This window comes from Neodiprion pinetum, chromosome 4 (genome assembly GCF_021155775.2).
Source record: "Neodiprion pinetum isolate iyNeoPine1 chromosome 4, iyNeoPine1.2, whole genome shotgun sequence".
Taxonomy (NCBI): domain Eukaryota; kingdom Metazoa; phylum Arthropoda; class Insecta; order Hymenoptera; family Diprionidae; genus Neodiprion; species Neodiprion pinetum.
In genome coordinates, this window is record NC_060235.2 from 37,918,010 (window position 1) to 37,941,886 (window position 23,877).

At 37.8% G+C, this 23,877-nt stretch overlaps 4 protein-coding genes across 8 annotated transcripts in view; 3 read left to right on the top strand and 1 right to left on the bottom strand.

Annotated features, from left to right (window-relative positions):
* Nuak1 (Nuak family kinase 1) overlaps positions 1–6,906 on the top strand; it is a 29,015-nt gene extending 22,109 nt beyond the window's left edge. For both annotated transcript variants that reach the window (XM_046623920.2, XM_046623924.2), the window contains 2 exons: positions 827–5,282; positions 5,345–6,906. In XM_046623920.2, coding sequence (XP_046479876.1) covers positions 827–5,282; positions 5,345–5,432 — 4,544 coding nt within the window. In that variant the 3' untranslated portion in view covers positions 5,433–6,906. The remainder of the gene's footprint in view (positions 1–826; positions 5,283–5,344) is intronic.
* A 985-nt stretch (positions 6,907–7,891) lies between these two features.
* LOC124217835 (spermatogenesis-associated protein 6) lies at positions 7,892–10,905 on the top strand. 3 transcript variants are annotated; one of them, XM_046623933.2, is made up of 8 exons: positions 7,892–8,503; positions 8,573–8,932; positions 8,998–9,117; positions 9,198–9,298; positions 9,465–9,530; positions 9,632–10,045; positions 10,176–10,250; positions 10,429–10,905. In XM_046623933.2, exons 1-8 carry the CDS (start codon positions 8,456–8,458, stop codon positions 10,568–10,570), a joined length of 1,326 nt encoding a protein of 441 aa, XP_046479889.1. In that variant the 5' UTR covers positions 7,892–8,455; the 3' UTR covers positions 10,571–10,905. The 3 variants fall into 3 exon arrangements, with proteins under 3 accessions (XP_046479889.1, XP_046479890.1, XP_046479891.1); XM_046623934.2 differs by having other exon boundaries at positions 7,895–8,503; positions 9,516–9,530; XM_046623935.2 differs by lacking the exon at positions 9,465–9,530 and having other exon boundaries at positions 7,902–8,503.
* A 118-nt stretch (positions 10,906–11,023) lies between these two features.
* On the bottom strand, positions 11,024–14,154 carry LOC124217831 (nitric oxide-associated protein 1). 2 transcript variants are annotated; one of them, XM_069135704.1, is made up of 6 exons: positions 13,276–14,154; positions 12,567–13,203; positions 12,155–12,451; positions 11,725–12,031; positions 11,399–11,616; positions 11,024–11,205 (listed from the first exon to the last, which is right to left on the bottom strand). In XM_069135704.1, the coding sequence occupies exons 1-6, from the start codon at positions 13,861–13,863 to the stop codon at positions 11,024–11,026; spliced, it is 2,229 nt and encodes a 742-aa protein (XP_068991805.1). In that variant the 5' UTR covers positions 13,864–14,154. The 2 variants fall into 2 exon arrangements, with proteins under 2 accessions (XP_068991805.1, XP_046479883.1); XM_046623927.2 differs by having other exon boundaries at positions 12,567–14,154.
* A 128-nt stretch (positions 14,155–14,282) lies between these two features.
* Positions 14,283–23,877, top strand: part of LOC124217832 (MAP kinase-interacting serine/threonine-protein kinase 1) — a 92,312-nt gene continuing 82,717 nt past the window's right edge. Inside the window, exon 1 of the mRNA XM_046623928.2 lies at positions 14,283–14,489. Coding sequence (XP_046479884.1) covers positions 14,472–14,489 — 18 coding nt within the window. The 5' untranslated portion in view covers positions 14,283–14,471. The remainder of the gene's footprint in view (positions 14,490–23,877) is intronic.

Here is a 23,877-nt window from a genome sequence, read left to right on the forward strand (position 1 = left end):
ATAAATTGAATATTGCATCTGCAGTCTTTGAAGTAATCTTGTTATAGGAAATTTATAATGATAGTTACGTAATTGTGTAATACAAGAAAGGACTAACTGTTCCTGACTTCTCAATCTGAACTGGCTAATACTTGTTGTGTTTTTAGAGTTTAAATAACAATGTTTTATCGTTTCACAATTCGCTCTCAGCATGGTTTATTAATGCTATTTATAGTGTACTAAACAACCTATTTATGTATGAAGAAGTAAATTATGCTACGCTCATGTAAAATTTCTTTTACCTGATATTGAGATTCATCGTTCTAGTAGTTTATCACATTGTAATGCCGTTATAGGTGTAATACACAATACTACCGTAATTCGGAATGAGCATCTATGTTAATTTCATGTGACGTTTCCACGTTCGGATGTATGGGACATTTTCATTTCTTTATATCAATATACATACATCTTTGATTCAAGCAGTTGAGTACATTTTCCACAGTAGTTTTCCAGTAACAGAAATCTTCCATTTTCTACGCAATCATAAAATGAAGTAATTCTTAGTGTTACATTTAGATGTTTGAAACGTATACATCATTTAAGTTGTCATTATGTAATAGTATTTAAAGCGTAGATAACGATGTGAGAAAATTTCCAAGACATATATGAAGTTATTTATTAATTTTTTCGAGAGATTTTATAGGAGAGTTTATGTACGTACAAATAAACGAGTGTACATACTCAAAACATAATTTGCTTTTCTGTATATCCTTATAAATATCCATTACAGGTGGTGATATATGAGCTGCATGCCATTAGCAACATTTTTATATGAATTTTTCAGATAAAAATCAGCACGAAAACACCGATGCCGAGGTATCGCAAATTCGGAAGCAGGCGCAAGAAACATTAGAGCAAAACTTCACGCCGAGCTTAGCACGCAGGTTGAGTAGACATTTCATTGAACAAACAAGGCAATCGTTACCCAGATCTCCATCGATACCTCGCGAGAAAAACTATCAATCGCCTACTCAAAAAATGATGAATTCACTCGAAGGCTCCGATATAGAAAGTCAAAATCCCAGCTCTACAACGTCGGATCAAACAGAATACAGAGGAAAATCAGCTGAAAGAAACATCAAGAGATCGAACAGTTTATTGGTATCGCGGGACCTGGCTGACAAGCTAGATTACCGATCACCTAGAAGAAGCGTCAGCCTATTTGAGGATGATGATAAATCACTACCACCGTTACCTAGACACGTCATGACGCTTGGTAGGAAATACAGAGATTCAGGGAAACCCAACAATGGCGCAATACGCAGAGAAAATTTTCAAAATTTTAAAAATGATAAAATTCAAGAGGAAACCTTGGATGAGTCATGTAAGACTCCTAATATCAAAGTGGATAGTGTTGTCGATGGTTATGAAATTGGTCAAACTTTGGAGGGCAATTCTATGTCTGTGTCTAGTTCCATTAATAATTTCGTAGATACTGCATCTAGCATGTCAGCAAAATCAAGTGAAACATCTCCCAATGCATCAACATCCAACTTGATGGATTTCAATTACTCGTACAAATCTGATGCATCAAAAGATTTCGAAAACAGACTCCTGGCTGCAGAAAATCTTATAAAGGAATCAAAGCTGAAAAATTTAGGCCCATCAAGTCTTGATATAAATCTTAACTCGAGTTACAGAGATATGGACAAGTGTAACAAAGAAAGTCTTGGATCTATTTCAGAAACCAATAGTGCAGACAAGCGACGTAGTTATATTCCAAGCCTACGATTGAGATCCGGATCATTGACTAGAGACCCAACTGAAAATAAAACCCGTCGCAGCTCTTTCACTGGATCACAAGATGCGTTAGGAGCCAGAGCTCCAACTCCAGAAAGATCGATACTAAGTAAATTCTTCAAACCTGACAGGAATAAAGATAACGATACTAGAGGAAAGCATCAAAAAGCTGGTGGACAGCGTAGAATATCGAGATTTTTGCGACCTGATTTCTTTGATACACCTCGCGAAGAAAGTCAATATGTCAAAGAAAAGGAAGCACAAAAAGCTGCAGAAAATGAGCGCAGAAAGTCAAGATTTATTAAGAAGAAGAGCGAGAGTAAGGAATCGAAAGCGGACAAATCTTCAGAAGCAAAACCTCCCAAAGAACTGAAAAACGAAGCAAACTCTATCACCAAAGAACAGTCAGAGATTTCATCTAAGGATGATAGATCAGATAGAGATATTAGCTCTATCTCAGAAGACACAAGGCCAAGGTTCGAGAAACAGTCCACGAAGCACAGTTTCTTACATTCCTTGGAGAAAAAGCTTGAAAAGTTTAGATCAAGCGAAGATGCTTCAAAATCAGTGGTCAATAACGGTAATTTAATTGAACAAAAAATTCGATCTTTGCGCGAGAGTTCTGCGCCGCCGAAGGAATGCCCGTGCACGGAGTCCAGTTTAATCAAACGAGCAGTTAGCGTAGAAGATTTACCACTTTATAGTGCAAACCTAAACCCGTCGAAGGGTAAAGTAAGCTCTGTACTGGGACTATTCAAGAATACTGATACAAAACCAACCTCCAACGGGCAGCGACCACAAAGCATGATATTCAGCAAGTTGAGAAAAAATCCCTACAAGGGTTCTCATTCTGACTCAACGACTGATGCAGATCTTACTGCTTCGAGTAAAATACCTACAAAAGTTGGTAAATCCGATTTGATATCGTCCAAGAAGAAATCAGAAGAAACAAAATCTATATCTAAAATGAAACCAAATAATAAGACTTCTCCTCCGAAGGAATCACCCAGAGACACCCATAAATCCGACAGACCATCTAGAAGTGTTAAAAGTTTTTCCCCAGAGAAAATAAACAAAGAGCTTAAAAAGTCCAATCCTGAAAAAAGTGTTGATAAGACAAATGATTCTACAGATAAAGCAAAAACTTTGAAGACCAAGTCTCCAGAAAAACTTGCAGACAATCGATCTGAGCAACTTGAAAGAGTTGGTGATATAAATCAGGCTGCAGGTGAAATATTTCCTGTCGAACAGTCGAAAGCTATTTCGTCGGACAAAACAATGGATAATCTTGAACTTGAAGGAAGAAGAAATGACAAAGTTCGAAAGATTGGTACAACATCCTCCTTAGTGAAAAATGATTCTGTAAAAGGTATTGAAAAAGTTGATGACGGCGAGAAAAAAGCAAAAAAAACTGTCAAAGCTAAAGAATCCGGTGGAAAAGAATCCGGATCCGTCGATGGAACTAAGAAAAAAAGGATTGTTAAAGTTATCAAGAAAGTTGTGAAAAAATCACCAGACAGCTCGGAAAGCAAGTCTGAAGCTAAGGAAAAGCCTCGTAAATTATTGAGCAAGAAAAGCACCTTGTCATCCGGTGAAGTGAACTCTGATACACAAATATCAAATGGTATTGATAATTCACGAAAAGATGACCCTAAATGTAAGTTGGAAAACAATACCAGCAAACCTGATCCATTGAAAGAATCTAAAGCTCCCGCAAGTAATAATGATAAAAATAATGAAGCATTTACAGAAAATAATACACCAGAAATGTCTAACAAGTTAAATGAAAATTCAACAAATGGTGTGGAGTCAAAAACGAATAATTCGTTGTTAAACAGCATAAAAGTTATGGAAAAAAATCAATCCAACAACATTCAGGATGTTTCACAAGCTAAATCTACAGATTCACGGTCCAATAGAAATAGTTTGAAGCTAGACTTATCAAAAATTCCACAACACACATTCAGGAGTCCACAAATTTTGAAGAAAGACTCGGTGCAAACGGAATTGCCAAAAACTAGTCCAAGTGTAGAAACGCATTTACCAAAGTTATCTCATGGCAAAGCACAATCTACCTCGCCGGAAGATGCGAAGAAGTTGATACAAAACCTGTCAAAAATAACTCATCACGCAAACATAACAGGAAACAAGATCGTCATCGATAAACCATTATGCGCAAAGGACATGGAAAAGCTTCAAAGTGACGCTGACGAGAGTAACATTGAAAGCCGTGAAAATAGCACTTCTCAATCTTCGCATGACATCAGCAAATCATTCAATTGCCCAAAACTATCTCACGATCAAAACAAAACCAATGACATTAACTTTACTACTGACGAAGTGTTGCAACCACTTCCTGACACAGTACTCAATTCAACCAGGGTTACGTGTCATCAAGAGAACGAAATTAGCAATGCAAAGAATACAAATGGATGTTCACAGGAAATAGGAATATCAAAGAAAAACTTTGAGTTAGACTTACCTGTACTGAACCCAAATCCTATTCCTCCACCAAAGGAAAGTCCAATCGAGCATCCCGAAGAGATGTTTTCCCCTACAGATGATACAGAGAGTTTTGATTCCTGGTCTATATGCTCGGCAGATATGAACCAGAGCCGGAGCGAATTACAATCGCCAACTTCACCCGCACGTTCCCCATCTTTTCGAGCAGATCAAACCGAATCAGTAGGGGATAGAATAAGACGAAGAAGTTTCTACTCGAGATTCAATGACAGGAAAAGAAAAACATCACTGAACGCTCCTCCGCCTGGAGTGTCTCTTCCTGTCAGCACAACACTCCCAAGAAAGTTCAGCTTTAACAGACCGCGGGAGAATGATCATGATAAACTGAATAGCTACGTATCACCGACGAAGAGATACCAGGAGAAATCTTACAACATATATAACAACGAAATTCAGCCATTTAGAAGATCGCCAATTGACAGAGACAGATATTCTGATGTGGGTACGGCATCAGTATACACCAATGATTTAAGATCACCGAAAGAACAATATGGAAGCAGTTTGAGTTCATCTTACGATCCACTGCGAAAATATACACGATCTCCAACTCTGTCCGATTCGTCAAGCATACGGAGGAAATGTTATAGTACCGACTATGGCACGGATAATAATGAAGCAACATCATACAGAAGTCCATTGTCTAGTTCCTTATTGAATGATAATTCATTAGAATCATATTCTAACAGAAATTTCAACACATTGCCAAGAAAATACGGTTCAACTGTGTCGAGTTCGGAACCGAAGACTGCTGAGTATTACGAAGAATTATTAGCTCCGAATAATTCGAATTACTTAACATCGAGGAAGACTCCAACGTCTGCAGATTCACTGAGCACTCGTGAGAACGGATACCACAACGGAAATTTAGAATCACCACAATTCAAGGCTGAAAAATGGAAGATTACTGGGACCGATGATAAGATGGCAGAACTGAATCTGACTGAAACAAATAATGGGAGGCTCGGGGACCAAATAAGGTATGGTTGATTTTCACCGTTGGACCTAACGCTTGAATGTCAACATTTAATTTTGTTCGCAGCGACAAGAGCCAGAGCGTCAACGAATCTAAGGATCTGTCGTCAACAATGTCTGAACCTCAGCCGAGTACTTCCACTAACCGAGAATAAAATTTTCCTTATCCGTATTGATTCCTAAATCTTATAGGGATAATCAAACGCCAAACAAGTATTCGAGCATTTTTAAGTTACACTAATATTTTTCAAAACAACTTGCCAGCAGACTAATAATATTTCGTTACTGATTAGATCTTCGTTTGAGTCAGACAACAATATTATTCAATAAGCGAAGAGAAACGAAATAGATGCACAGTGATGAAAGTGGGTAGAACACTAGGTAATGAGAAAACTGTAGCCTTTTTATATCAAAAATACGTAAAATTTACAACGAAAATTTGCGTTACATGATCGCTGCCTATCTACGTAATGTCGACATTAATGTTGTAATAGAAATATTATACGCAATGAAGTAAACGTAGCATTGATCTACCAATCAAATGTAGACTTTCACACATATTTAGATGGTCAATTTTTAGCACTATTTTAATCAGGTATCGTAGTTCAAGGGACTATCTGAATGTGTTTGGATAAATCTACGTTTGACAGATTTTTTCAGTATAATATACTTGCCAAGTTTGCCTGATTGTTAGTATCCCTTGATAAATTATCAAGTTTTGAGTTTCTAGTTTTAGTTTATTCTTTCCTTTTTATATTTCCTGTCAAATGTATACAAGTCAATATTTATTTAAATTATTTATGCTTGTGATCTTGATAATTAAAGTAATGTTAACGTTTTCAATGAAAGTTTATTAAACAAAAAATTATGAGCCCTTAACGATTCGTATATAATTGTATTGCATACATGAAGAAAAATGTTATAATTAATTCTACGATTGATAAATTAATTCGTTTTGGCTCCAATGTTTATAGGAATATAAATTAAAAATTTGGCAGCTATTGCAAAAACAGGAGTTTTTCTTGTGATTCGAAACGTTTCATTGTGATAGCAGCATAAATACCAGCATTATAATAATTGCAGTATAATGGATTTAGTTTCCAACTTGCGTCAAGATATACTGCAATTTTTTTTATAACATAGATGTTTTTAGCTAATTTTTTCTATTTGTTCGCCCTTAGTAAATAATGATTCGAATCTCTCAGAGTCTCTTGGTAAATATACTCTCTAATTGATGCCTATGGTAAGATTTATCAAAGAATCGACTCCCTAATAATTACCAAGGGACTTCTATGTGTCAAATAAATCATCGAACAAAAATCTGTAGCTTGATCCAATTGTAACATTAGACTGTTGGTATAACGACAGCAGTTGTCGGAGACCATAGATGTCAATTCAAACAGTCAATACTGCAGAGCCTAAGCAAATCTGTATTATCAGCGCGTAGTTATTACGCTGAATATTTTTACAACAATCATTCGAGCCAGTAATTGCAGATGAAGAGAGTCGGTCAAGCTATTATTAGCATACTTGCAACCGCTCTCCGACTGGTTCATAGTCTTCTGCATGTTATGTACGTGTTTTCTATCGATATACATATTTTAAAATAAAGTGCAGAGTTAAAATGAATTAGTCTTTCGTATTCTCACCCAGCGATCTTGTACCAGTTTATAATTGAATTTGGTAAACAATAAGACATACTTTTGTAGCATTCATGTTACACAGATCTGCAACTATTTTCAAGCATGTCAACTGCAGATTTCGTTATGCATTTATTGAATGTATTACATTGGCAGTAAACATTTTCAGTATCAAATTCTACTGTACTAAATACAGTCTGTGTTGGAGTAAATTGTGTAGTTAATCATGGATCCAATCAAACTAAGATTTTATGTGGAGAGGTATGCTAAGGAGAACCGAGAAACCAAATTGGTTGAAACTTTTTATGCCACACCCAAGAATAGGTCAATTACAGGAAAATTTTATGCAAAACATGAAGCAAATACATCGATGAATGCTCCGCAAGAATATATCGATCTTATAGCCAAGTCCGTGAGCTACGTGCCAAAGGACACTTATAAATATCGTCCACCCGCTGTTAACATGGAGTAAGCAAATCTACCACTCAATTTTAAGTAAAATAGACGTATTACACTTTACTATCATGAATTGTAAAACTTGAATATAAAATAAGAAGCACCTCTTCTTTGATGCGTCATCAGTTTCTAAAATGTTACATAGTTTATAATTGTGCTGTTTTATTTTAGCTACGGTTGGTTCACAGAGCCATTGATACCAAGATCTAAAGATCCACGGCTATATTTTCCTGCCAAGCAGTGTGACTTTATAAAGAATGAGTTACTGATAAGACATCAGAATAAAGGTGTTCCGGAGGAGAAATTCAAGGGTGTTCCATTTAAATCTTGATACCAATATAAGGGTATTTTTATTATTCTTGCGTCCAAACACGCTTTCTGAAATACATTCTATTGATTTATTGCAACGGCTTATCGCGGTTTAATTACGGGTTATTATTATGAAATAAAAACGTGGTAAAAAGTATCAACAGTATATTATCTGACAAGAGTAAAGATCACATGTATGCATAATGTATGTACGTATTATATGTATATGCATGCAGAGAGGTAGTAGATGCATGTTCCACAAGATGAAATTCAGGTGAATGCCAATTTCGAAGATATCAGCTATTTTAAACTGGATTGCATTGACCTTGACTACTTATGTGGGATACATTTTTTCATTAGCATTATAAACATTGAAATGTTTTAGCAATGAAATCGTTTGTTGCTAGATTGAGAAGAAAATGTTCTGAATAACCTGTAATAGTGTAATTTCGTGACAAAGCTCTGCTGCCAATACAGAATGTATTACGTTGTGATGTACATACAGTTACTAAGCAACAAACAATTCTTGCCAATCTCTTCACCCAAGATGGCCTAGAACATAAAAATTGTGCACGTCTTTATCCGACGTGTCATTATTCTAAAGTAACTTTTTATCGACACCTCGCGATAGTATTGTTACAAATTTCATAGCTCTGGAAATTTTAATTAGAATGGAGGTGAAAGTCGATTTTTTAGATACAGAGAGGTACGCTTTTTTTATTTAGATTTGGCCAAATTGACAGTTCTAGTTTTCTAGCCGTTAGACTGATATCATGGCGGGAAGAGGCTTCTCTGTCAAAATAGAGCTGGACTTACATGCGGTGAGTACGATAAGCTGCACTATCCATCGTTCTCCAAATTCATACTTATTTTATTTACAATATTTTCAGATAACATGTCCCGGCGTATGGCTTTGTCCTAACGGGAAAATAGCTCTTCAATTAAGTATGTTCAATAATTGCATAGAGTCTCACCAAATAACGCCAATATTTCCGTTACTTTTTCACGACAAATTCACGTTCAACAAAGTTTTTACGGGAGTAACAACGCTCGCAGATTTACAGCGCTCCTTGGAAGAAGAATTTTTTTACGCAGAACTAATACAGTGGTCTAAGCCTGATAGTCGGGGTGTTATTTTAGCTACATTTGAAACAAATCTGGTCGATCTTTTATATCCAGCTCCGTGCTCTAAGGGCTTATTGGCCGGAGTCGACGTCGACTTGTTAATGGAACCCACTAAGTACTTTCCAGTAAGTTCTCTGCCTCCATCCTTGTAGTATTAAAGTGTAATTCATCGACTTTTTTCAAACATTAGGGAATACTGGCTCCAAAAATTGAAATCTCAACACGCACTGTGATCGAAGAAGTCGTAGGAATTTGCGATTCAACTGCTACTGGGGCCCATGTCGTCAATCCAAAGATGATAAACTCAAAGGTATTATAATATTGTTAAGGTTCCTTTACCTTCGCATGTTACTTTAAAACAGAAATCTAAACTCAAATACATTTTTGCAGAATGCACCCTGTTTTTGCCGGAAACCTCCAAACAAGGGTATCATCAGGCAACGCAAGGTTTGCCACAGTCAAGGAAGGCACAGATCTCAAATATGTCGAAAGTAAGTATACTTCATCTCGATTTCTGAGTATAATAATTAGTTGTCAAAATTCACCTCAGATAAATACTATTTCATTATAAATACCAATGTTTTTCAAACCTCAGACTTGAATTTTCCTGAAGCGTAATGATCAGAATAGATTTCACTTATCATTGATACGTTATAGAGGTACTAGAAGAAAGAATTCGGCTACGCGTTTGCTGTCTCCTTCTTACAGACCGTGCACAAGATGGTAATTAATATACGAAAGGATAGGGGGATGATATCTTTACAAGACTTTAAATGATTTCTCTGTAAATTTGAAAAAAAAATTGAGAAACATTCATTTTGTAGTTGCAGTCAAAAGACAAGCAGTCTTGAGATTGAACGTGTATATTCGCCAAGTGCCTTGAACAGACGCTCGGAATCCCAATCAGACAGATGCTACCATGGGATTAAAAAAGTACCAAAGTGTTCCTGCTCGCCGTCATCCCCACTAAAAAATAGTGAAATCAATGCGATTCGCGACGATTCTCACGTCTTTGAAAGCTGCGCAGTTTGTTCAAAGTACAAGTGTTACTTTGCTTGCAACTGCAAAGGAAAGGACGCAGGATACGCTTGCAAGTGTAGAGGGAATTCACCAAAGGTTCATGGCGCTAAAAACACCTTAGATTATATCGGCCATTCCTCGTTGCAAAAAACGTACGGTTCCTGTTTGTGCAGACCCAGCAGTGCACCAAGTCCACGAGAAGACCCATCGACATTGCTGTGAGTTGGATAAAATAATGATGAGATTGTAACTCGACCAGTTTACTGCTGATATTCACTGAAATCCTTCGAAACTCAACTTCAACAATAATCTATGAGTAGCGTTATTGAGCGAATACTCTGTTTTCAGACTGAAAGCAAAAATCAAACAACTACAGAAGGCTAAAGCAAAATTGTCCTATATTTGCAACAGCAGGGAGGATGAGTAAGTTTACATAAATATGGTCTAAATATCTGTGAGTTATAATTCGAAGAGAATAATATAGTGCTAGAGTCCTGCTACTATTTGTAATCAAATGAATGAGGCATGACAAAAATAACAAAGGAGAGATAAAAAATACGTTTAAAAAATGTTTGTGACTTATTTTTTTTCCACTTTTCAGCACGTCCGAATTGGATCAATGCTGTGACCATAATCATGACAGAAGTAGTGGAAGACAAGGTTTCTACAAAAATCTAGAGAAATTTTATAAAAGAATGTATAAGCAGGCTAGAATGCGGGCAGAAGAAGTTGACCAGGTGTGAAGTAGAATGATAGCTACACATTGAAGGATCGGGAAAAATCCGAAAAACATGTCTCTTGTTAATTGTTGTTAAATCGTCTATTAATCAAGTAAGAAAAACATTGAGTTTGCAAACTATATATATATACACACACACACACACGAAGTCATCGTGGCAATGATAAAAGTGTGCAATTATTAGGGTAGAATTTAACATTTACAAATAAAAATTATATACATCTGAATAATTTTTAATGTCAGTAATTATTCTACAATACATTAAATAAAGTATTGAAATGTATTTAAATATCAGTAATTGCTATAAATAATTATTATCGGACGTTTTGAAGGTTCCAATTCTGGCTTCCGTTGCTTTCTACTACATTGCTGTGAATCAACTGATTAAAACATAATTCACTAATCTGAAACAGATTTGTCGCTTTGTTGTTCCTACCGCAAACACGATATTTGGTTGTTACCCTCCAGTGTATACTGGTTTATGACGGCGATATACTGGAAGATCCCTGATTTTTGTGCCCCGTAACTTAACTGAATGTTTCAGAAGAGCTGGAGTTCTTAGATGGATTCCTCTCCCTTCTGGTGTCCAGCCTTTCACATTTGCCGTCTTTTCTGGTCCAGGAGTAATAGCGACCCAACCTACAGTGATGGAAAGTATAAACAAGAAATTTACTGTATTTGTTATTCTTAGATACTGAAATACATTAGGAGAATCAATTTCAATTGCCGTAAGCCAATAATAACTTTTTCAAAACTAGTGAATATCGTAACTTGCAATATGAATATATTTTTCTTAATCAGATCACTAAAGGATTCCCAGAAAAATATTTACCTGCACTTGAAAGTATAACGTCAGCCGCAGACGTGTCCCATCCAACTCCGGTAATTTCAAAATCTTTTCCTTCCAAGTGAGGCCACTGCTTCAGACGCTCAGGATCATTCGAAGGTACAACAAAAGCTTTTGTGGACAATAATTGATCGTAAATGTGATCTGCATCTTCAAGACGACACATAGTCACCGGTAGCTTCTCACTCGCGAATACCGTGATCCTGAGAAAATGAGAATTTTTATTTAATAAATATCAGCCTTGTCTAGTAATCAGAATTCGATTCAATGGTGGTGGTTGCGATGAAAAATTGAAAAGATAATGTAACTACCTGATGAATGAATCACCATCGAAATAATCCAGTCTTCCTAATCCACCCAAAAACATTGTGTATTTTGGTTTAATTATATATGTCCTGGGAATAATCATTTTCTTTGGCAAAGTAGCCATCAGTTCATCGGTGGTTAGCAAATGCAATATTTGATCAGGTTGTATCGTGCCTGGTGTGTCAAAACACCAGTGTGAATGTTTATAATCTCGTTTGTCTATGTTTACACCCAATCTTTTCTTCTCAACACCCATATTCGAGGCGTCTTCTTCGTCTGTGTCATTGTTAGAAAAAGTTCTGCCCATATGTCCTGGAAAAAAATTTGTCTGTCAATCTTGCCTAGCGGTAAAATGAGGAAAAAGGAGGTTTTGTTATTGACATTTAACAGCAAAATGTATTATCAGGCTGCTATTCGCTCCCGCCATACACGCACCAATTAACTGTGCATACTTCACATCTCCCGTTTCACGAAGTCGTGTACTTCTAAGATTCTCCTCCAAAAGGTGGATTTCATTCTCACGCTTTAATCTTTGTGCTCTCAAACTAAGGCGATACGCAGATGGTCTTAAAATTGGAAATTTCAATAGATTCAAAGTTGTTCCAGGCCACGGAGATATGGTCGCTCTTTGGATAAGATCAACGGCCTTTGACTTGCAGTAGTCGGACTGCAGCAACATGTTGAATAATGTCGACTTTCCAGAATTTGTGCATCCAATCAAATAAACATGACCTGTAAAGTACAGCGATAAATACCAGTCAGTACAGACATATTCTGAAAAATTATCAATGAACTATAAACGTAAAACAATTTACTGGCGTAAAAATACTCGTCATATCATCGTTACCTTTGTATTCCCAAATCTTGTGCAATTGATTGATAAGTTCTTCAATGCCATAGCCAGTTTTTGCAGATATTACGGAAACGTGTTTAATGTTTGCCTCGTGTACCCCAGTTTCGACAATAGCTTTTGACAAGGATTCGATAAGATTTGGGATAAACTTCTTTGTGTCTCGGGGCAGAAGATCAACCTTATTGCCGACAACAAAGACTGGTCTCTTGGTACCAATGATAGACAATATATCGGGCCAAATGCTACACGGGAAGTCCATCAGGTCAACCATCAAGATAACAGCAGCACGCTTGTTCTTAATAGATGATAACAGTCTTGGATACTCCTCAGGAGTAACATTAACGGCGAGGGAAGTATTGTAGTGCGTCATGAAATGACATCGTTGGCAAGTGAGAGATTTCAAATCCTGTGTTTTCGTCGCTAAAAATATTTCCGATGGCAGATAACCCGGGATGGCCGAATCCTTGCAATGCAGCAACGCACCGCAGCCACCGCATGGTACTGAACTAACTTTGGAGTTTGGATTTGGAGTCCCGTAGTTTAATTGCCAGTTTTCGTCTTCCTGGCTGTCGTCAAACTCCTCATAATCCGTCATCCATTCGGGTGGAATTCTAGCCAAGTTGTCAGCGAGCTGAAACGTAGACTTAGTCTCAGTTTCCTCGTCCAAAGTTTCGGAGTCCTCGACCGAGTCTGGCGATTGTACCTTTCTCGCTTCCATGTATTTTTCATACAGTTCTTTGTACTCCACGTTCAAACCGTTGTGTTGTACTTGTGGATCTTTTTCCACATCCGTTTCAACCGGATTGTATTTGTTTGTACCGGAGTAAGGCATGTGAACCGGAATGGATGTCGTAGCTTTGTTTTGTTCGTCGACAAAATTTTCTAAGGGTTTTTCAACCTCTCTCGGTCGAAGCTGGTCCACCACAACGCTGTATACCGGGGCCTCTGCTATACTCTTAAGATGCTGAGTCTTCGCTCGCATCGCCCTACTCTTATTGAGTGCCACCAGTTTTTTGTGACCAACTGCTATTTTCTCATAGTCTAGATACTCGCAGAGCAGCAGCTTCTGTCTCACCTCGTCTGGCACCCCCGATTCGGTGTCGACTTCCTCTGCGTTCACATTGTCAGTTTGCGTGCTCGGCGACGAGATACTCGCAGTTTGAACGCTCCGCCACGAGCGGCTGTACCCGGTCTGTCCTAACCTCAAACAACTTTCGCTGCCAATTTTGCCGCGTTTACAATCGTGCAAATACCTCATCGTGAAGCGTAAAAATCTCCGCGACGAAAGCATGACGATTTCTAAATGAAATGAGGCAGTGTCACGAATCCGTTTGCGATAAATACACGTCGAGCAATTGTCGAAATTTTTTGACAGACCCACAAGTTGCGTGGTTTGAGCTTTGGTTTGAGCATCTCACGATATGTCCTGAAGTCGTTCGACAATCGCACGCAATATCGGCCTTAGTCGACATGTTCGATAGTTCTTCTGTCCTTTGTTTTTTCATATTGTGTAATAATAGTGAAACAAAACTACAGTTAATTATAACAATCGATGAATAATATCGCCCGTGAAAAGGTTTGGAAAATTATTTAATACTCCTATCATAATTTTCGGCTCCGTTTAACTGTTGTCAATAAAAGCCTACAAACAATGATCCCTTCCGCAGGATGTGGTCGCCGGCGTAAGTGCGCAACAATCGAATGAAAAATAGGGAATTGGTAGTCGTAAGGGTTGCTTGAATGGGGTGATTTATTTTGAAAATATCGGCTACGGTATCGATGTGCCAAGTCCCACGTTTCGCGCATTGATTCACCAACTGGTAAGCGGTGAGCACACGTGGGCGTGCTGGGGTCGTTATAGATGGGCTGAGAAGTGCGATGTGATCTACGAGCAGCGAGATGGCCGGGCCGGAGAAGGTACGTAAGAAAACGTCTGATTTTCGTAGTAAATAAGCATGATAGCCGCAGGACATTCGTACCACGCAACGGCGTATCAGGTCCCGGTCATTTCGACCCTCGCTCAAATCTCGCCAGGGTTCATTTTTAAGTGAAAAACTACTAGATTGTGTCTGGACGGGTGCCGCGTCGGCCATCTTGGCCCTCCCATCACGCATAACGTTTCTAGAAGCTGTGCGTGCATGTGTTGAGGATTACCTGCCGGTATTATGCCTATTACGTAGCTCTATCACGTATTTTTATTACGCTCTCGTAACCTTGACACCGGCAGGGTATAAACCCTTCCTTCACATTTGCGGAGAGACATGCATGCGTACATCAATTTTCGTATTTATCTTTGGCTAAAGTATCAGAGTGAAAGTAAATAAATAACCGGCATGTGATAACGTATGTGCGTTCACTGTACACACGGCGAACATTCGGTATATATATGATGTCGGATTATACGAACGCGAACGTTTGTATGCATAGATAGGTATAAAGAGATATTTCTTTACCGTGAGAATATATGACATGTTTTCCGTTCAACCGATAACGTTCTCTCTTAAAATACCTATCTACAGGGTTCTGTTCGATTTAGAATACCGTGTACAGTCATTACCATCTTGACGAATTCGATTCGACGATAAAGTAGGTATAATAATAACGTTGCGTGCGATGGAATGTTATTCAATCTATAAACCGTACGATGTTTTGTAAATACGCAATACCTACACACGCACTGAATTTTATACTCATTGTATACCGTCTGATAATATGACTGTTCTATAAATAGTTCGAGATCCCCGTTTGTAAAAAGCGTACTTTCTATGTTGTTGATAACGTGCGTTGAAAGAGACGACGACGAAAAATACGAGGAAATGAAGAACGTGCTGTTTTGATAGCGGTCGCGTGACGTTAGTTAGTCGTTTGTTGTTTGTTAGTCACTTTCTGCGGTATAGTTAATAGCGTGCCGTATATATGAGAAATCACGTCAACAAACGCGGGATGAAAAACGAGACGTCGTTATTTACATTCGTTACTTTAGCGCTCAAAGATGATCGACCTTCCAGGTTCGAAGTTTTTGTATCGATGATCGCAATTTCCGATCCGACGAAACGATGATTTGTAGCTAATCGGCATTCAACGCATGGGTGTTAGTGCACCAGGGTATGAAGTATTTAGAAAACAACACCCGAAGTAAATTAGTATACGAACGGATGATGAAAACTAGTTTGGCTCTAGCATCGCAGAACACGTAAACGTCCACGTTCTCTAAAAAGAAAATACAATCCTATAATCCCAAGGTTCTGATTCGCTTCGTCGAAACACGAAATAAAGAAGACCGAAGCTGATAAATTTGATCTAAGAAATGAAGACAATGTGAAATTTATCTTTCACTCATTGTCAGTGTGATTACAATGAACAAATTTGTTTCAACGATGTAGAACCGCAAGTTTAAACAGGTATTGATCATATGTCTGTAAACAACTAGTCGTTGTAAATTATTAACCCGAATTTACTTTCCGCCCACCGGGTATGGAGTAGATGGAGCAGATTGTTTGGCGAATATCATTGTACAAATAACAAAGTGGGTTTTACGGAATTATATTCAGGCTAACATTATATCTTTGAGCGTTCGGCGTCCCCGAGTTTCGTCTAATTGTCGGATTGGTTTGAGAGCAGCTGATAATAGCAGCGTAGGTTTATTTATCATCGACGAATTCAAAACGCGGCGAATAGAGGATACGAATACCGTCGGTGGTTACGCAATTCGGGACTAATTGTGAGAGTAGACGTAGAGAGGAGAAGAAGAAAACCGGCGGGGACGAATGAATACAACAATTATCCTCTCCTCGAAGATTTGGAGAGAGAGAGAGAAAGAGAAATATTTATATATATATATATGTATGAGAGAGGAGACGTATGGTCGCCGGAAACCTGTTCATACATGTACATACATGCATACATACATCTAAAAAGCGGCGTGGGTCAAATAAGAGTAAAGAGTGGGTCTCGCCTGGCAACCGAGCGCATTGTGAGCCGTTCAAACTGACGCGACGTCAAGGCTCGTTCGTTGTAGGCATGGAACGTGGTCTGTTTTGGAGTATTTCGAATTACGTTGATTCTCGCCAAGTACCAGTTCGAGTTTTCTTGACAAACAGGAGAGAAGAATCACCAGTCCCTTTTCCACGGGATGAACCTATTGTTATATATATATTATATATATATAATAAACGATCCGAAACAACGTTTTCCGTATCGATTAAGAAGAGGCGGCAGTATTCGGCGATGTTTGAAACGAGCGGAAGTCCGATACACAACCGATAGTCTGTAACGACGAATGATTGAAGGGTATTGAATTGCAGTGTTCCATTCCGACTCGGAGGTGGATTTGGATTCTCGGTAGAGTTTGAATGAATTGCGGTGAACGAGCGAGTTTGATTATTATTATGAGAAACAAGCAGCAATTGAACAGAACCGCTCATCTTTGTGATATACGCAATTAAACGAATTTGAGGATTGCGGCGACGGAGGAAAGAGGCAAGCTCTATTTGCATCGAGTAAACGGGTAAATTCCTTGTGCTAAAATCATCGGCACACGTTTGTAGCACACTTACGTTCGTAAATGTGAGAAAGAAATGCACACAGATATTAATATGTGTGAAAATAATCGTATGGTTGAAAATTTTTCCTATCCCCAATTCCCGATGATACGTTCGCAATATTATAATTTACACGTGCTTTATACTTTTATGTTCCGACTGACCTATTCGTTATATGCATTATTATATTTATGCGAAAACGGGCGGTAATATTTACCTAAGCAGCTACGTACATGACGTATGGACGTAAAACGTTACGAATTCGTTGGCACCATTTGATGTTTATAATTCAATTTGATAATTCGCTAAAAGTTGGCGGTAACGTTCGTAATTCGGTAATAAGAACAAACAGTAATAACGCTGTATTATACGTATCATGCCGTGTTTCAGGATCAGAGAACAATCGTTTTTACAATCAACACGCGCAATTACATACTTATATCATTTGTATAACGAACACTGAGAAAAGTTTCATTTGGTACAGTAACTAGAAAAATTGAGTAAAACAGGTATAGTTAAAAAAAAAAAAAAAAAAAACTGTTTGAATATTGTTGGGATTACGAAAAACGAGGTACGCGTAACCATTTTTTGCTATCGTCGATCCTTTTTTGGTAATTGCGACGCAAAATCAGTTTCTGAGGTTTACACTACTTTTTTAGTTAAACGAGGCTTTAACGTCAATTTATCGGTGCAAAAGCGTTAAATTTTCGCAAAAGTTGCAAGAAAATATAGCAACAGTGATCGTAACGAGAAAGAATAGTAACGGATACTAGACTTTCCTGTAACAGCTGGAAAACTAATTTTCATTTTCTACCTAGAACTATATTTTTCGATTCTGGTAAAAAATTGAAAATAATTAAGGACCGAGCGGCAACCGGAACTAAAAATTTCTCTCAGTGAAGAAAAGAAAGGAATAGAGTAAAAAACAGATCGCGTTCAAAAACTTTTTCAGCGCTTACGCTTGCAGGGACTGCGAATAAGCTGAGGGGCCGAGGCGATAATCGCGAACCCACAATAAGCAGTGACGAGTGATGACTTGCGGTAACAAGTTCACATATGTTCTCTGACCGAGTGCGGAGCAGCGCTATTTGGGCTATAAGTACTTGTACGCAAAGGATGCACCGATAAGTGCAGCGATAGACTGCAGTCAGTGGCCTGCCAACGATCATGCAAGCAAAGGTCGCCACGGCGAATTAGAGCCGATTTACAATCGTCTGCTGCGCACACGTGACCGGTTGAAAACCATCCAGAGTCCGCTTTAAGATGATGCTAGAATTGGTATTTACCGACCGAGTAAAATGTCGCCTGTTCTACCGTAACCGGAGCTCGCGTATCGTTGATCATCTTAGAAACTCGCAATTGGCGCACTTCTGTACCAAATTCCGAACTCAAACATCTGCGAATAACGTTGTTTGTTTTGTGAAACAACAATGACGGAAAATTTATCAGTGTAAAGAAATTATTTTACCACCAAGTTGCAGGCGTACATTTTCCGGACTCGTTATTGCGCGAATGAAAAAAGTTTATCGATATTTTTTTATCGGCATTGCACTTGCGGAATTTCGATATCTGCTGCATTTCTTAGTGATTCGTTGGCTCTGATAATTAACATTGAAATGACCGTTTATAGCAGATTCCTGCTGTACTTGGTTAAAATACCGTGATTGCAGATTTTCGGATTACTCTTTAACGGATCAATATACATACGTAAAATCGTACTTCCTTCTTACCATTCAACAATTCAGGCATTGTAGAATGCCGTTACATATTCCTTCATCGTACTGACAAAAATCTGCAAAAAATCGCCTTTTTTTTTTACCGTCATACCGATACCGGTACAGTAAGCTACCTTTTTCAAATCTTCATCGATTTCTGTAAACCAAGCATCATTTCGTTAGTTACAAATCGTTTAATACCGTAAGAGGAATTTATTTTATTATTTGCATCGTTTCCCTCCCTAGTAATCCGAAAACTCGTTTCAGAGCATTCATTGACAGCCGGCGGTATACGAGTGAAAAAACAGCGCCCCTTTAAGATTCTCAATTCACAACCTACACCCGAATAAATTTCGATAGATTTCGTTGATTTTGTACGATGCCAAAGTTAGTATCGTTAACGTTATCGAAAGGCCAAAACAAAGATTACTATTTTTTACTTTCAATATACCCGAAGAAATTGAATTTACAAAATCTGAGTTCGACGATGCTGTATTAAAAATTTAATAAATTTCAAGTAACCCCAAAGCTGCAAAATAATGACTTCTTCCAAAGATGTATCTTTACAATTACGTTACAAACTTTATTAATCGAACTTTAAACTTGTGCATGATTTCATCGTACATGGCATTATTATTGTTACAAGTTCATATATCCCCGGTAATTTCTCCGGTCTGTATACTTTATCTATTCTTATTTTGTTTCTTTGTTTTTTTTCTCTTCTCTCTTCTCTCCTTCATCCAGTCTATGGACGCGTATTTCCGTATCGCGAGACGACCGATCCGCGAGTCACGGCGTCTCGTCTACAAACTTCCGTGCTAAAATAAACCCAGGGGGAAAAGTGTGGCGTGATACGCTCCGCAGTTGGATCGCGAATTGTTTATTAACGATTTCTGGCATTTGGTCTACATTTTTCAGCCCCCTTTCCGCGCGCCCTCCCCCCTCTCCTTCTCTCTCTCTCTCTCTCTCACTCGGTCTATAATCTATCAATCTGTCCGCTGTCGCTAACTTTTTGCAATACGTCGCCCAGAGAGACGCACTCATAAGCATAAGTGACCCTAGGATTAACGACTTGGATCTTGTCCTGTACTCACGTGTATTAATAAACGGCGAACTGGTATAAGTAGAAAGTAATTCTAAAATAAAAATAATAATAATAATTAGAATCTAAATTTGAGTTTTAACAGTTCTCGTAATGATTTCTCGTACGGCTTCTTAGCCTTCTCGGCTCTTTGTACGGGCCAAACCTGTAGTCTTCTTCTTTCCCCCTTTTTTTTTCTCCGTCTTCTTTATCCGTAACAAGGATCACGGCACAGGAGGTTCTTAACCACCTTCAAAAACCTGTTAGGGCAGCCAGTTTCGTTCGACGTTAATGTGTGAGAAATCACGAAAGTATAGGTCTACGTATATGGACAGATTTACGTTCGTTTTATACGTGTTGATAAAACGTAGGGTCAGTCTCTGTTCTAAATTGTTTGTTTTTCTTCTTACTTTTATTTTTGGGTCTCCAATATTTGGATTCTCGGTTCTCGCGTTGAAATATTTTAAAACTATAATACGAACCGCCCGTAATTATAAGTAAAATTTGTGAAAATCGTAACGATATTCAACTAAAAGCTTACGTAGAATTCGAGTCGTAAAAATTATATTACGTATTTATGGACATAGGTATGTAACTTTGTTTAAGAGACAAAAAAATCTACAATTTTTAACGGAAAATAGTCGGACGTAATGTTACATTCTGTTTCTTTAACGGACCGTCGATTCAAATATTTAACGAATCGAGGCCTGACACCTTAATTCTGTTTATCCTCGCATCGTCCGTTTTGTTGATTAGACAGAAACGTGCGTGGACACCGTCGGTTACTCATCGTCTATATTTTTAAGCTTAGAAAACAACGACTTAGGTAACACGCAGGCAATTATATTATAATAATATTACGTGAATAATTTTATTTAACATGATATGGGTGAGAGAGTCGGTTTCTTTGCGGTAAGTCGTTTAAAATTATGCGCATTGATAATTAATTTTTACTCCTCTTGAAAATAATTCTCAAATGATTTACTCGCGTGTTTATTGTCCGTGAATACGATCGTTATATACGTATTACAAACGAATCAAGATCAAGTTTATCGGTTTCCTTGAACCATCCACGTCGTGAAAATCAAACTTTCGTTCGATACTTTCAGCGGTGTTAACAAACGACCTAATAATTAATCCACATCCGCAGTGACGTTCGAAACAATTGTATGGTTGAAAAGAAAGAAAACATTACGAGGAAGAAGTAGAAGAATAAGAAGAAAAATACCCATATTCTCGTGGACAATAACATATCCAATGTCGTAGCTGCTGCTGCAGCTACGTGACTAGAATCACAGAGCTTGGCGGTCGTATTGATTTAATTAAAGAGATTACACTCGTATACAGTCAACTCTAAAAGACGTTTCTCACTTAATAATAACTTTTGACTTTCTTGTTTGAACAGCGATTAAGAAAGGAAGAGAGCAAAATTTTTAGCTTCTTTCATCGCGTCAATTTGTAATAATACACGTCATCGAAGTTTCGGTATGTTCCACACTGAAACTTATCGCAAATTATTATTTTACTACGCAGCAGTTGGCGACGTTGAAGGAGCGATAAATCTTTTTAAAAAATTAAAAAACTAATACTCGCCTTATTTTGTACAGAAATTCTGTTTCCGTAACGAAATGGAACAAATTAATTACATCCACTTAACTGCACCACGTGCTGTGGAATAAAAAAAAAAGTCGCGGAATAAAAAATTCTTACGTCAATTCGACCGTTTATTGCTCCCGATTTGGAAACCAAAAATAAAAAACGAAAGTACCCAAAATGAAGGGGGGGGGCGTGGGGGGGGGACGTTATTTACCGATCGTGTATACAAATTTGTATATACACGTATGACGTGAATCTAGGTCAGGGCTACCGGGTGTCGAAGCTGGTCTGTTTGCGCCCAGCTCGTGTCAAGATTAAATTGGCCCTCTCTGCTACTTGTTTTGCCATGTGTTTCGGAAGCAAATGGGCGCATGTTTAAATATTCCGCGAGCATTATCAGGTGGTTATAATTATATGCACTTAGAATCAGGCATAAATCGGTCGATGATCGTGTAGTTTAGCGAAAAATTTCTTTCGTTTGTTCGATACGACGATCGACGGAAAATTGCACACCCGAACATCGACGAGGTTGAAGAATTGAAAAACGTGAAATAAATGAAGAACAAAAAAAAAAAATTTGATACAGCATTTCGGGATTGAAAAAGCTATCTCATTGAAGTAATTCTTCTTCTCTGTTTATTAATGCCTATAATACGTGCGGATTTAATTCTTTGCAAAAACAAAAAAAAAAAATAAATAAAACCTGCTATTAAAGTGGAATTACATATATTACATATTATTACTTGGAATGATTACAAAATGAATTTGCCCAAGTTGAAAATTAATTGAATGACATGATTTCATAGCGGTTGAAATTCTTTACAAAAGAAACCTACAATACTTTGTCATAAGTCTATTAATCTCGAAAGAAAGTGAATGATTTCAACTTAAATCTTGAATAAGTTATGAAAGAGTTGAGTTATGAAAACATTATAAGAGACCTTTTTTGTAGAGCGTTGAATTCCCTGCAAAAATATGTATCGGACGTTTATGCAAACTGCCTCGTTACTGACCCACAAAATTCAGAATGAAACTAAAACTATTTTCGCGTGTTGATCAAATGGAAAATGAGAAATGCCGTTCAGGTACCGCTAAATGTCAACATTAAGGGCTCAAATTTTCACAAGCGTCTTATTTCCTCTTTCTACAAATATTAAAGGTGTGACTTTGAAAGAAAGAAATAATCGTCGAGAAAAACGTCGCATAAAATAATCGTCTTACCGCTGAATTCCTCGCATACTGAGAAAAATTCCGTAAAACAGGTATCGTTAAAAAAAAAAGTTTGAATATTGTTGGAATTACGAAAAACGAGCTATGCCTAACCATTTTGCGCTATCGTCGATCCTTTTTTGGTTATTGCAACGTAAAATCTGTTTCTGAGGCTTACTCTACTTTTTTAGTTAAACAAGGCTTTAACGTCAATTTATCGTTGCACAAGCGTTAAATTTTCGCAACAGTTGCAAGAAAATCTAGCAACAGTGATCGTAATGAGAAAGAATAGTAACGGATACCAGACTTTCCGGTAACAGCTAGAAAGCTAATTTTCATTTTGTACCTAGAACCATATTTTTCGATTGTGGTAAAAAATGAAAATAATTAAGGACTGAGCGGTAACCACAACTAAAAATTTCTCTCGGTGTAACACTGTGAAGCAATGTGCATATTTACGTATGAATCGAATGGAACAGTGGCTACTTTATGTAACTTCTAGCCATTGTATTCGGAACAAAGTTTGATTAAGTCTATCATCATGTTACGTGTTTGATTAAATTAACCGAAATATTTATTCACTATTCCGCGTGCCGCTGAATAATTTAGCTGACAATGAGTCGTCGATCATGTCTTAGCCTCTCAATGTTGAGAAAACATTTATTCGATTTGAACTGCGACAAATCGTCCCGCGGAAAAGGTGCAGCAGCAAATGCGTGGGTGTAATCGAATCACCGAAGTCAGACCTTTTTTACCGCATGGAATGCATAAGCGACGAGTTGTAGAAAGCTGACAATGAATATGGGATTATTTTTATAGGATATGTGGGGCAGGCAAATGATACAGGCATTTACACCGGATGCGCTTTTCAATCGCGCATAAACAAGAATCACTATTTATGTGCACTTGTACGTTTACGTACGTATGCGCCTAACCTACGTTTGCGAAATAATATCATTGATGGCGGGTCGATGAATAACTGCAACTGCACCGCGTTTACATACCGGTTCCCATTGTTCGAATGCCTTGCATCTGCGGACGCTGCTGCACTTGATTCGAGAAGAGTAAGTATCGGGCGATACGGATGCACGATCATCAACGCTTTTCAATTTCATGCCCTGAGAGAAATTTTTAGTTCCGGTTACCGCTCGGTCCTCAACTAA